The sequence below is a fragment of the Rutidosis leptorrhynchoides genome, chromosome 4 (assembly GCF_046630445.1).
Source record: "Rutidosis leptorrhynchoides isolate AG116_Rl617_1_P2 chromosome 4, CSIRO_AGI_Rlap_v1, whole genome shotgun sequence".
In the NCBI taxonomy this organism is placed as follows: domain Eukaryota; kingdom Viridiplantae; phylum Streptophyta; class Magnoliopsida; order Asterales; family Asteraceae; genus Rutidosis; species Rutidosis leptorrhynchoides.
Window position 1 is genome coordinate 203,921,651 of NC_092336.1, and position 13,700 is coordinate 203,935,350.

At 32.4% G+C, this 13,700-nt stretch overlaps 1 protein-coding gene across 1 annotated transcript; it reads left to right on the forward strand.

The window, feature by feature from the left end:
* Window positions 1-7,728: 7,728 nt before the first annotated feature.
* LOC139841353 (uncharacterized) lies at window positions 7,729-10,421 on the forward strand. Its single transcript, XM_071831575.1, has 10 exons — window positions 7,729-7,824; window positions 8,241-8,331; window positions 8,450-8,504; window positions 8,601-8,725; window positions 8,804-8,891; window positions 9,001-9,117; window positions 9,285-9,374; window positions 9,481-9,601; window positions 9,670-9,914; window positions 10,334-10,421. Exons 1-10 carry the CDS (start codon window positions 7,729-7,731, stop codon window positions 10,419-10,421), a joined length of 1,116 nt encoding a protein of 371 aa, XP_071687676.1.
* Window positions 10,422-13,700: the final 3,279 nt, after the last annotated feature.

A 13,700-nucleotide genomic window follows, 5' to 3' on the forward strand; every position in this document is an offset into this window, starting at 1 on the left:
ACTTATAATAATAATACTTATAATATCGTAAGTGATAATGCTAATAATAATACTTATAATAATAATAATAATGAGAATCATAATAATAATCATCATACTTGGAATTATAATCATAATAATAATAATAAATGATAGTTAATACTTATATTAGTTAATAATAATAATAATAATTATTATTATTATTATTATTATTATTATTATTATTGTTATACTAATAACAGTTAATGATATTACTTAATAATAACTAAAATGATAATAATAACACTCTTATTATTAATACTAACATAATAATACCAATAATTAATAATAACAATAATAATAATAATAATAATAATAATAATAATAATAATAATAATAATAATAATAATAATAATAATAATAATAATAATAATAATAATAATAATAATAATAATAATAATAATAATAATAATAATAATAAAGATAAAATAAAAGTGTATACCCCTTCATAAGCTTTTTGTAAAAAGAAACGCCCTGGACCGGGCTCGAACCTCTGACCTCTCGTTACCCGCAAACACCCTTAACCATAGCACTATCGACTATTTTTTTGATATATTATCTAACTTGTATTTATTTAACCCAAATTCGTTTTTATCTTCTTCTTCGTCATCATCAAAATTAAATCGAACCAAAACAATTCAACTTACTACAAATACGATTTAAATACTTCAAACTATTTAGAATTAACCAATATCAAATGTTTAAATCAACTGAAAACGAAAATAAAGAAAAAAAATTATATAAGAACACCACGGTTGCTTTAGCGACTGTCTTTAAAAAAAATTGGTTTTTGAGTTTGAGAACGTTTTGGACAAAGTTTATAATACAAATTATGTTTCAAAACATTCGTAGAAACTTTCCAAACCATGAATTTAACTGGAAACCTCAAAATCGTTTCAAATTTCTTGATGAACCGAAAGTTTGACTTTTGAAAATTAACCTTTGACTCAAAAATTCGAATTCAATATGAAGAATTGGAAATCCAAACTTTGCAGATAGTTTTAAAATGAAATTCCTAACTGATCTACATTTATACATTTTGGAATTTGATTTGATTTCGATATTTTGATTTATGAAAGACGATACAGAGATATATTCGCTGTAATAGAGAGAATAAAAAAAATTAATCAGGAAATAGAGAAATTTGGGTAATTGATAATGATATTAGAAGTCCACTGATTTAACACACATAGATGAGATGATCGATTTATACAGAAAGATGTATGTCGACTTGTATCACGAGCTTAACAGCAGATAAAGAAAATAAGAAAAAATAGATAACGACTTGTAATCAATAATTATGCTTAATATATGTCACATTTATTTTTAATGATTTATAAATATGTTAATAATAATAATAAATCATATTTATTATTAATAACAATAATAACATCATTGATAAAGATAAATAAGAATAATATAACAAAAAAATAGGTTCAATAATAATTAACTCTAATGATAAATAATTTTTTTTATAATGATAATAGTAAAAATAATAATAATAATCATAATAATAATAACTAGAATCATAATTTTACTACTACTTATAATAATAATGAAAGTAATAATAACAATAACTTATATTGTAACTTGCATTTAAATTTAATATATTAATATTACATATTATTAATTATGTATATTTAAATAGTTATATATACATATATATAATATTTATACTTTTTATATATGTATTCCAATATACATACCATAATAACTATTTATAGAAATCACATATATATTTAATTATTTTGTATCTTATTTTACATATTTAATTCTAATGTTTAAATTTTATTTTATTATTTCAAATTATTATATATACTTTTGTTTATATTCTAATTGATTAAAGTGTACTTTTATTTATTCAAAATATTACATGTACATTTATATTTATATTTATAGACATATATTTAAATTTTTATTTACACACAATTGTTCGTGAATCGTCGGGAGTAGTCAAAGGTCAAATGAATCCATCTAAACAGTTCAAAAATTTTGTGACAACATTACAGACTTTGCTTATCGTGTCAAAATCATATAAAGATCAAGTTTAAATTTGGTCGGAAAATTCCGGGTCGTCACAGTACCTACCCGTTAAAGAAATTTCGTCCCGAAGTTTGATTGGGGTCGTTATGGCTGACAATAAGTATGTTTTCATGATACATATGGGTTGATAAATAGAGTTTTATCATTATTGTCTAAAACGATTCGATTATGTGAAGCGTACGAGTGAAGCTGTCACAAAAGATTGAGATAGAGATTTAACTTTTGACGTAGTCACGGTGGATTTCCAGAATTCAAGAGATTTAAAGAAATCTTTGAAATCTAAATAAGATCTGACTCTTCGGGATTTAAGGAAACTAGGATCTCTCTAATTAAATGCGGAGATCTGCTTTGCTTTCTTTATCAGATAATTCCCTATAAATTAACTTCTTCTGTTCCATTACTTTTACCACTCCTATACTCAATTCCCAAATTTAAAAGGTTGTGAAAATGCTTAATCCAGTTCTGATCCTTGTCCTTATCGTGACTATTGCTACAATCATTTTCCTTTTCCAGCTTCCACCGGAGGAATCTATTTACTTCTACTTCGCCCTTGGGGTTATAGTGTTTTTAATTCTCCCATGTCTTTATGTTGCGATAAGCATTGATATACACAGTTTGTAATTTATGTGTTGTTATCGGGCTTTATATTCTCCTTTTTATCTCAGAGTTACACGCTATTATTTTCTCTTCGCGACTTTTAGGTCAAGCGAATAATGGTCCAGAATTTGTAGGTATGAATTTTGGAATGAACTTAGTTAATGTTCTAAGAAGAAGATTTTAATGGCACGATCTTGATTTGTCAAATTACCAGAATACCTCGAAAAAGACCGAATCATCAAGAAAATATTTTCTTGATATTTTTATAGCTTAAGTAGAATACAAGAGTCGTGTAACATGGCACATGGTGACGTTATGATCTGTGAATCATCACGTTCCATTTAAAAACTCAGCATGAATTACTGTAATATAATAACGTTGATTAAGTGTCATTATATTATACTAACTCATGCTTCAGTTCCCAACACTACTTCAAAAATATTCATATTTTGAACTTGAAGGTTTCAGAATTTAGAAACTAAAATAGTTTCTTTTATGATGTAACACAGATAGCGCGAAGAGGTAAATAATCTCGGACAAGGATAGTTATGATGGTATCTTGAGATATATCAAGGATATTTATACTGAAAGATTCGATGATGTTTCAGAATTTTAAAATATCTGGAATCAAAGGATGATGCGGGAAATCTGTATGTGAAGGTTTAGAATAAGGGGTAAGGTGTTTACTAATGGTTTCGGCAGACACTTAATCATTTGGATTCTTTGAAGGCAGGTTTCATCCTTGTGATTTGTCCACATCTTCCTTCATACTTTGTTCAACCCGTTTTTCAGTACCAAATTTTTCGTTTGAGCTTTTCTAATCTACTATTCTTTATTATCAAACTTCTGATCGTAATTTACTGTCTACAGTCCTTATTTCTTTACCAGTCTTTTTCAAACTTCATGGTACTGATTCGTAGACTAGGGTGTTTTTAAGAAACTTCACATTCGAAATAGACATTATATGTATATATAACTGTCGAAGTAAAACCGCTGCGAGATTCGAGATTGATGATTGATGGTTTCTGACAGTTGGTATGGAAATTATTGTTACAGGATGCAGATGAGTAGATGATGGGGTTTCAATGTGTACATATAATGATTTTTCGGAGAGACTTACGCCAAAGGGGTAATGAGTTGCTGGTACATCTGCTGATAATGTCGTGGAATATAAAAGGTTCCTTGGTAACAAAAGGGTAATCATATATATCAGGGTTATAATAGGGTTACTCTGAATGAAAAATCGGAGTTGACTTGCTAGAGCTGTGACAGAATTTGCTACTTTGAAAAGGATTCGCATGGTTATTTTTGCTAATAAATGCCAAAGGATTTGACGCAGATATGTGTTAAACTTTTACTTTGGTTTCGAGAGTTTTTCAGGTGCATAACTATATGCATAAATCTTTCCTTCCGTAGATGAAGTGCATTTGGTTCATCCTCTAGATTGAGGTGTTTTCAAGAATCATAAAAGGTTTGAACGCAGATTGTAATCGTCAAGATACAAATGAGGTTTAAGATGAAGTCAAGTGGCAAACTTGAAGCAATGTTTAGTTTCATATGTCATAATCAATATTTTAATTCATTTTAATTGTCCAATGTTGGTAGTCCACAGTTAGCAGTCCACAGTTAGCAGTTCAATAATTTATATATAGTTTAATGTATTATATTCGAATTAATTAATACGTATCGTGACCCATTATATACATGTCACAGACTCAATCACAACTCAAAGTATATATATTATTTTAGAATCAACATCAACCCTGTATAGCTAACTCAAGCATTACTGCATATAGAGTGTCTATAGTTATTCCAAATAATATATATAGATGCGTCGATATGATATGTCAAAATCTTGTATACGTGTCCCGATATTTAAAATGCATAAATAACAGTATTTAAATGACGATAAATAAAGTGCGTAAAATAAATAACAGAAATTAAATGACGATAAATAAAATTGCGAGAATTAAAATTGCGATAAATAAATGTAATAAGGAATTAACTGTTAGCTAGGAACAGTTAGCTAGGATTTTGTTAGCGTGAATTCTTAACAAAATTTCTTATAGTTAATTTGTTTGTTTCTAACAAATTTTATTTTGTCCAATCATTATGCCACTTGTTGGATTCTGATAAGTCAAAATCCAAATATGAAATAGAATGAAAATGGTTATTCTGTGGTGAACGGATTCGTATATCTGTGGATGTGAGCAGGATAGTAATTGACTGTTGAATCAGATTCGAAGAATATACAGTGTAACTTGTTAATGTGAAATCTAAATATTCCTCGAGTATTACCTACCCGTTAAAATAATTTTATCATTAACAGTTTGTACAAAAGAATTTTTAATCACAATCTTTATGAAAACATATATACATATATATTTTCTTCAGATGTAATCATGGATTTAATGAGTTAATATGATATTAAACTTATCTGATTTACGGATAGAACTAGAGTACATAATCTCTAAAACATTAGAGATTATATAATCGCCATGAAGAACGAAGATAATTGATGTAGAACGATACGTAGAACGATGATTATACTCGAGGTACAAAATGAAATGTTGAGGCATGAATTATTGATGGTACTGGTGCTATTTATTGATGGTACTGTTGATGCCGATGATGTTGCTGAAGCTGGTAAATTTTGCACCATATTCTCCAAATTGATTATTCGAGCACGAAGTTTGTTGATTTCTTATATTATTCCGGGATGATTGTCGGTCGGAACGAGAGAATGAATAAGGTTTAGAATTTTAGATAGAATATAATCGTGGCGAGATACTCTGGAAATGAGAGAGAAAATAGTATAATGAACAGGTTCTTCGCTAAGAGGTGAATTTGGTTAATGGAAAGGATCGCCTTCTTCTCGTCTCCATTAATTAAGTCGACTACGAACTCATCCCCATTTCGTCCAAAATAGGTTATGGCTAATTGGCTGATCAATTCCGGTTACGCTGCTTTCGGAGCTTAGGTGAATATCCATATCAGAATAGCGGTCGGAACGACTATCGGAATAGCTTATCAGAATCCGAAGGACTCGAACTGGTTGAGGGATCCATCTGGTGAGATCAGGGAATTTATTTTCGATATGCAATAGATTATAGGACTTAGTTTGATATTCCAAAATCTCATAAGTTACGGAGGATTTTTCGGAACTGACGGGCAAAGTTTACAGTAACAGATACACTAAAATATGGATTAACAGATACACTAAGATATGAATTTTGTCTATACACTATTCATGCAATCAATGCAGTAAGATGTGTCTAGACTAAGAATGATAAGTAGGTAATTTTTGACATGAAATGATAAGCAAAACTTTTGACATGCTGACACGGTCGAAGTCTAGACTCACTAATGCATCCAAACAACTATCAGTTAGACACACTAATGCAAGACCTGGTTTGCTAAGACCACCGCTCTGATACCAACTGAAATGCCCCGTTCATACCGATTATAAACAATTCACAATAGTTGATTACATCGTGAGGTACTTGACCTCTATATGATACATTTTACAAACATTGCATTCGTTTTTAAAAGATAAACTTTCATTACATCAAAAGTTGACGGCATGCATACCCTTTCATAATATATCCAAATTATAAATGACTTAATAGTAATCTTGTTGAACTCAATGACTCGAATGCAACGTCTTTTGAAATATGTCATGAATGACTCCAAGTAATATCTCTAAATGAGCAAATGCACAGCGAAAGATTTCTTTCAAACCTGAGAATAAACATGATTTCAAGTGTCAACCAAAAGGTTGGTGTGTTCATTAGTTTATCATAAAAATTCATTTCCATCATTTTAATAGACCACAAGATTTCATATAATTAATTGTACACGTAACCCATGTACAAAATAACACGCGTAACCCGCAAATTAAAAATTATTCATATGGTGAACGCTTGATAACCGACTTAACTTTAATGCATAGAATATCCCCAAACAGAACCTCTCGTCTGTATAATAATAATAATCTCGAAGTACTAAAGCATCCGTACCCCGGATGGGACTTGTCGAGGTCCATAGATCTATCTTTAGGATTCGCGTCAATTAGGGGCCATACCCGTTTCCTAATTATTAGGTTACCAAGCTAAAAAGGGGTGATATTCAATATTCATAATCCAGCCATAGAATGTAGTTTTTGATCACTTGTGTCTATTTCGTAAAACATTAATAAAATTAGCGCATGTATTCTCAGTCCCAAAAATATATATAAAAAGGGAGTAATGAAACTCACTATACTGTATTTTGCAGTAAAAATATATATGACAACATAGAACAGCTGAACAATGCAGGGTTGGCCTTGGATTCATGAACCTATATCAATTATATATATTAAGACATATAATGAACATATAATGGTATTCAACCCAATTTATATATATCTATATATAATTAAAAACTGACTCCCATCTTCATAAATGAGGCAAATATAAATTGTAAATTCTGATTTTAAAGTAAAGAAAAAATATTTTTTTGTAATTAAATAATTGAGTTATATTTAATAATGAAAAAAACCCAAAAAAATACCCCGGTTAAATTGATGAACGCTAACGTACATGCATATGGAGTGGGGTCCACTTACTTTATCCGTATATGATCCGTATATATGTTTTTGATTCTAACCACCTACCCTCCTTAATTCAATCGTCGATATCCCTTCCCTTTCCTCTTCTTGTGACTCAGCCCAACCCTAATTCCCATCCTCTCATCCCACACGTTACCCTCATTCTCTTCCCTTTTCCCTCTATTTGTCGATGTAGGTAACTGGCGGTTGCTAAAACTTTTCAATTTACCCAATTACTGGATCTTTAATTGTTCGCTGTATACAACAATTTAATTCGTATTCATGAAATTCAATTGATTTACTTCACCTTCACATTCCAGGTTGCAAGCAAAGTTTTCGGTTTTGTAACTTCCATTTCAATTCAATCACCCAATTGGAGGGATGGTTAGGATTCCGTATAGGGTGCATGCATTGATGATTATAAATTCAAGTGTCCTGTGTTATTGTTATGTGTATCAACCAAAATATCATATTTCCTTACAATGGCTCAGAACAAGACACCATCCACATCTGCTGTTGAAACCAAAACATATGTGTTTCTGAGTGAGCTTGAATTAGGGAAGCAATCCCAGGTGCAGGTTATGATATGAAGAAGTTGGGATACACATACAATTTATGGCAAGTATTTGGTGACCGAATTCATAGCTTTAGATGAAAAGGAATACAATTATAAACTCATTTTCTCATTAATTCAAATTTAGGATAACTAGCCAAATATTGCTTGAATAGTTTTTATTAGGCTGATTTGTCAATTGTATTAATTGCCTTATTCTTTGTCATGTGTATGATCTTGGTCACACATATACCTCAGGGGAATGTGATATAATTAACTGCTAAAAGTAATGTGGCCCGCCACTTCATTCCACAGCTTAAGGATGGCTTTGTTTACTTGCTTAAAAACTTTGATGTCATATCGAATTGAGATGACTATCGTATTTTCAAAGACAATGCCCTGATGATTGAGCTTAATGGATCCACATTGTTGAGGAAACAGCCAAATGCTGATGCAAGCACATTCACCCGACATCCCTTCAACTGTATTCAAATCGAAGACTTGCAACCTACTTTGGGAAAATTTGTTGTAGGTCTGATTTTCTGCAATTGTTTGTGTTATTTATTTGCATCCCCTAATTACTTTGACCTGAATAGCTAATGCATCATTATTTGCTTAGACGTTGTCGGGTATGCTGTGAATGCCACTAGACCCCCTGTGGGAATCTGCCAGAGCAATCCTAGAGTTTGACCTGGGAAATGAACGGTAAATATCTTATCCAACTATCTCCGTTCATTTAAGTTTTATGTATACGTTTATTTTTAGACATGATTCGTGTGCTAACCTTCTTTGGGTCTCCAGGGGTAACACGATAAGGACGACACTATGGGGCGACTTAGGTGACTCTTTCCTTAAAAGACAACCTGCAGCCCCCGCCTATTACTACATCATCTTGACTTCTGTGTCGGTGAAAAAGGGGTTCAACGGTATGCGTACCAGTGACCAATTGGGCATGCTAGCTATCTGCTTTATATGTTACTAATTTTAAACAATGTGCTTGGCAGGTATCCTCTCACTCTCTAGCACGTCAACAACGCTTATTATCGACAACGCTGAGGTCCCTACCCTTATCGACTTCAAGGAAAGAATGAGGTTTTCTACATAGTAACTATTTCTATATTTCATTCTATTCTAAGGTTTATTACATACATTTTTCATATTTAAATATGGGTTGTCATGTGCACCTGTCCTTTTTTTGCAGTGGCATTGAATTGCCCATAGCTGTCGAGCCTTTTGCTCCTGGTTGGCAACTCCCGCCGCCAAAGGATGGAACTCTTCGCGAGCTCCTGGATATGGCGCGTAAAGTGAAAAAAAAATTGTAAGTGTAGCCTTCCATTCGTTCCCATCTTACACTCCATTGCATCATATCCCACTAACTAGCGTCCAATTGTTTTCCTTCCCCACTTAGACGATCGATGTATTTAAGTGCACAGTGGAGATTCAAAACATCCGCATGAAAAACTATTGGTACTACAACACTTGCAGCGTCTGCAAAGCGAGGAAGGGATTTGATAGGAGGTTTGGCCAACATTGGTGCGAATCCTGTAATGACAACGTCCCCGAACCAATCACCAGGTATTTGGGCCATAACCCTCTCATATAAATTCCTATGAAAATGTGGTTTTCCTTTATACAGTAAACTCTTTTGCCACTAAATTTTCCATGCAATCCACTTTCAAAGGTTCCGCGTCATATGCGATGTCAGAGACGATATAGCCACAATGGTCATGGTCCTCTTTGATGAGACTGCTGAGGCTGTAACCCAAACCACTGCAAAGGCTCTGTTAGCTGAGGTCAATGCGGTACGAACCTCTATTTACAAATTTAGGCCGTATCTAACAATCCAACTTACGTGTCTCACTTTGTTCAGGAAACCTGTAACACCGTCTTGCCTAATGCACTCACTAACTTGGTAGGCACCACAAGAGTGGTCCTGTTGAAAGCAACGTCCTACTATGATCAAGGCACATATGAGAGTTTCAACTGTATAAAAGTATATGCACCAGACTCTGATCCAACGAACCACCCCCTTCCACCTACTTCGAAACCAACTATACCTACTAAGTCCTCTCCATCGACAGTCACCCTTGCTCCGGCGTCCTCGACCCCCAAAGGGCAAAAACAAACCATTGGGATCCCAACACCCGCGAAACATTTAGAGCGTTCCTGTGGCAAAAGTAAACTAGGCACTTTATTATCTATTTCTGCCTCCCTATGTCCCAACAACACGCTCATGTATATATATATATATATATATATATATATATATATATATATATATATATATGTATGTGTGTATGTGTGTGTGTGTATATATGTATGCATGTATGTATGTATTAACTAATTTATGTATGTTTTTATTTATGTATATATATATATATGTGTATATATATATGTGTGTGTATATATATATATATATATATATATATATATATATATATATATATATATATATATATATATATATATATGCATACATATTCCGTTTAACACCTGGGACAATTCTTACTTACACCATTTATGCTGCTGTTTAGGTTTGTGGTTACAAGCGACTCAGATGATGAAAGTGCTATTGGAGAAGAGGACCAGAATGTGAATGAGAGTGTGTCGCCCAAAAATTAGGTTTTGCTTTGTTCATGAATAAACTACTCACCCTGTTGAGTTGTTGCTTTTGTCGTGTTAGCTTTCCAAACATGGTTTGTTTGCATTCTGTTTTCCATGTGTATGTGCTGCACGTTTAATAAAATTGCACCAGTTTTTGCGAATAAGTCTTGCGTTACCATGATGTTCATCTATATTAGAGCTATTACAAGTCCCCTCTTTTTCCTTGCAACATATATGTGTAAATGGATGGATATTATTAAGCAATTGTACATATATATACATATCTAGAGTAGTTGTAAAATGGTGGTTTATGCTCAGGTTAGTTTTTTTAATTTTTTAAAGGGATCAGCAGTTTCTCCCAATTATTCTTGCCAAGTATCACTATGACTTATTGCATTTGTTACTTACACTTTAGCCATCTTCTACTTATCACTAGACCCTCTTTAAATGGTTGTCCACTTTTCTGCAACCGCGAACACACGCGGGCATACATGTATATACGTACTTCCCTTGGCATGTTTACGTGTACACAGATACGCGGCTGTATAATATACATGTACAGACTATCCACTCATACGCAGACACATATACGTATAAATATACTTTAAGCCCAATTTGTCGTTTCACACGTGTACACAGCCTCTGGCCATACAACTTTCTAGGGTTTTTTTTTTAAAAACTCTTTCAGCCATGTGGGTCAGGAATGGGTCATTTGTTAATAGAATAAAATATAATAGTTTTGTGTTTATTTGTTGTTGATGTCATCCACTCCATACATACACATACACACACATCTATATACATATATATATATATATATATATATATATATATATATATATATATATATATATATATATATATATACATATATATATATATATATATATATATATATATATATATATATATATATATATATATATATATATATATATATTACTGATGGTGTCATACAATGCATACACACACACACACACACACACACACATATATATATATATATATATATATATATATATATATATATATATATATATATACACACACACATCTTTTGACATTCTAAACAAATTCCTTGATGTTCATTTCATTTATTGTAGCACCCCTTCATGTTCCCATCATGTTATAACCAAGAGTTCCTGCTCCTGCAACATTCACACCCTACCTATAACATCCTCCCACCTGATATTCCATCAACATCTGCAGGATCTCCAAAGGTATGTTGTTTGGCCCTTATAACTTCATATAATTATTTACCTTTTCGCATGCTCTTTGTCACGACCCGGAAAATTTCGACTAATTTTAAACTAAACTCTCAATACGATTTTACTATTTTCAACGCAATAAGAAAAGTCTGTTAGGTTAGATCTCAAAAATTTTGAACTGTTGACCTTCGACTGTTCCCGACGACTCACGATACGATTAATTGTAAATAGATATGCATAAATCTAATATACATAATAATATGAAATATTATATATTGTAATTGTTATAATTAATATTGTAAAATAATAATAATATATAATAATTATTATTTAAAGAGTATATATTTATAAGTAAAGTATATAGAATATATATTTTGTGATTTCGAAGTTATTTAGTGAACGAAAGTAACATTCAATTGTTATTTGATTAACAGTAAACGAGTTAAAAAGAAACTTATGTAATTTTAAAATAAACGGTTAGCCGAAAATGAGTTTTACAAATTATAGGCTTATTAAAAGTGCATTTAGGAACTATTCGTTGAATTTTAAAACTTTTTATATTTTACTTGAGGTTGGGAGTGAATAATTAATGTAAATTTTATTTAATAGTTAATGATCAAATTTTATACCATAATGACTAAAATAAATAAAGATAGTCACTATAAAAATTTAGGATTTTTCTGAGAAATTTTATCGGTCATTGAATTAACAACGGACTACGAAATTTAGTCCGGGTTACGGTGTCGGTAGTTAAATTACAAAAGAGGATACTGTGTATCCCGTGTTATTAAAGTGATATGCATGTGCAGAAAAATTAATTAATATCACACTCCTTCTTGTCTTTTATTTTTGTTTTGTTTGTTGATAGTTAACACCACATATTATATAAATATACATACTCGTTGTTTCAGTGAATGAAATATGACAACATACCCACACACACAATTGTTCAACATGTAGTATTTTGATCACCACCTTTGGCTCATCTCCACCATCCTTTTCACCACCACTTGACATCATCTCATTAAGACTTTCTCAAACTATCTATTGTTATTAATAATGAAAAACCAAGAACATCACCTTTGGCTACTTCCTAGTCGAAAATCATTTGCTATTATACTTCTAAACTGTAACCATCGAAGTTATTCTCTTCTCTCTTTGCTAGTCATATACAACAATACCACCTCCAACCGCCAACCTTCCATCATGTATCACCACCCATCAACCTCCATAACCACCGGCGACAATTTCCATCGAGAACCCAACACCCTCTTCCATCCCGACACATTGATCACCACCATGGACGCCACTCTACATCACCACCACAACCATTAATTCTCGCATGTTCTGTTGCAATCAACCACAACCCGCAACCATCGACCACCTTCGGTTGTTATGTTTAACGAGAACCACCACCACCCTTTTTAAATCACCTTCACCCAACAAATCACACCCATATAAACTGCTACTGTTGCTCGACTAAAACCCCATGATCCCAACCATTAAACTGCCACTATTTACATTACAGCTATCACATCATTATTCTGGTTCAACTCATGCACCATCTGGTCCACTGTTAAGTCGGAAACCACCCATGACGAGCCACCTGCATGTTTGCTATCGCTGTTGTTCCTGTCCGTCTGTTCCTGCCCGAAAATAGCAGCCCAAAATTCAACAAATTACGGCTATCTTGCTACTTCTCCTACTGCTAATTGGCAGCCCAAACGTGCCTCAAAAACACATCTTCGACTACTGATTTCGATCACAAGACCCACCACCAAATACCACCATGTAATACTGTTTCTGTCGCGAGTAACACCACCTGTTACAGCTCGTTTCCTGCTGTTGTACTGCTGCTCTTGCAGCCGTTAACACCTAAACCACCGATGCATTTTTCCCTAAACTCAGCAAATTAAAGTGGATAATGAATATAAATGATAAAGGTTGCCTTTCCAGCTATTATCTTTTTTGTATAATATTGTTATTGGAATATGAGGTGGGGTTCAGACGTAAAGTGATTTCCCAATCCAACGATTTATTAGCAACAGATTCCTTATTTATTTACCAAACTGATCGGGCCAAGATACTA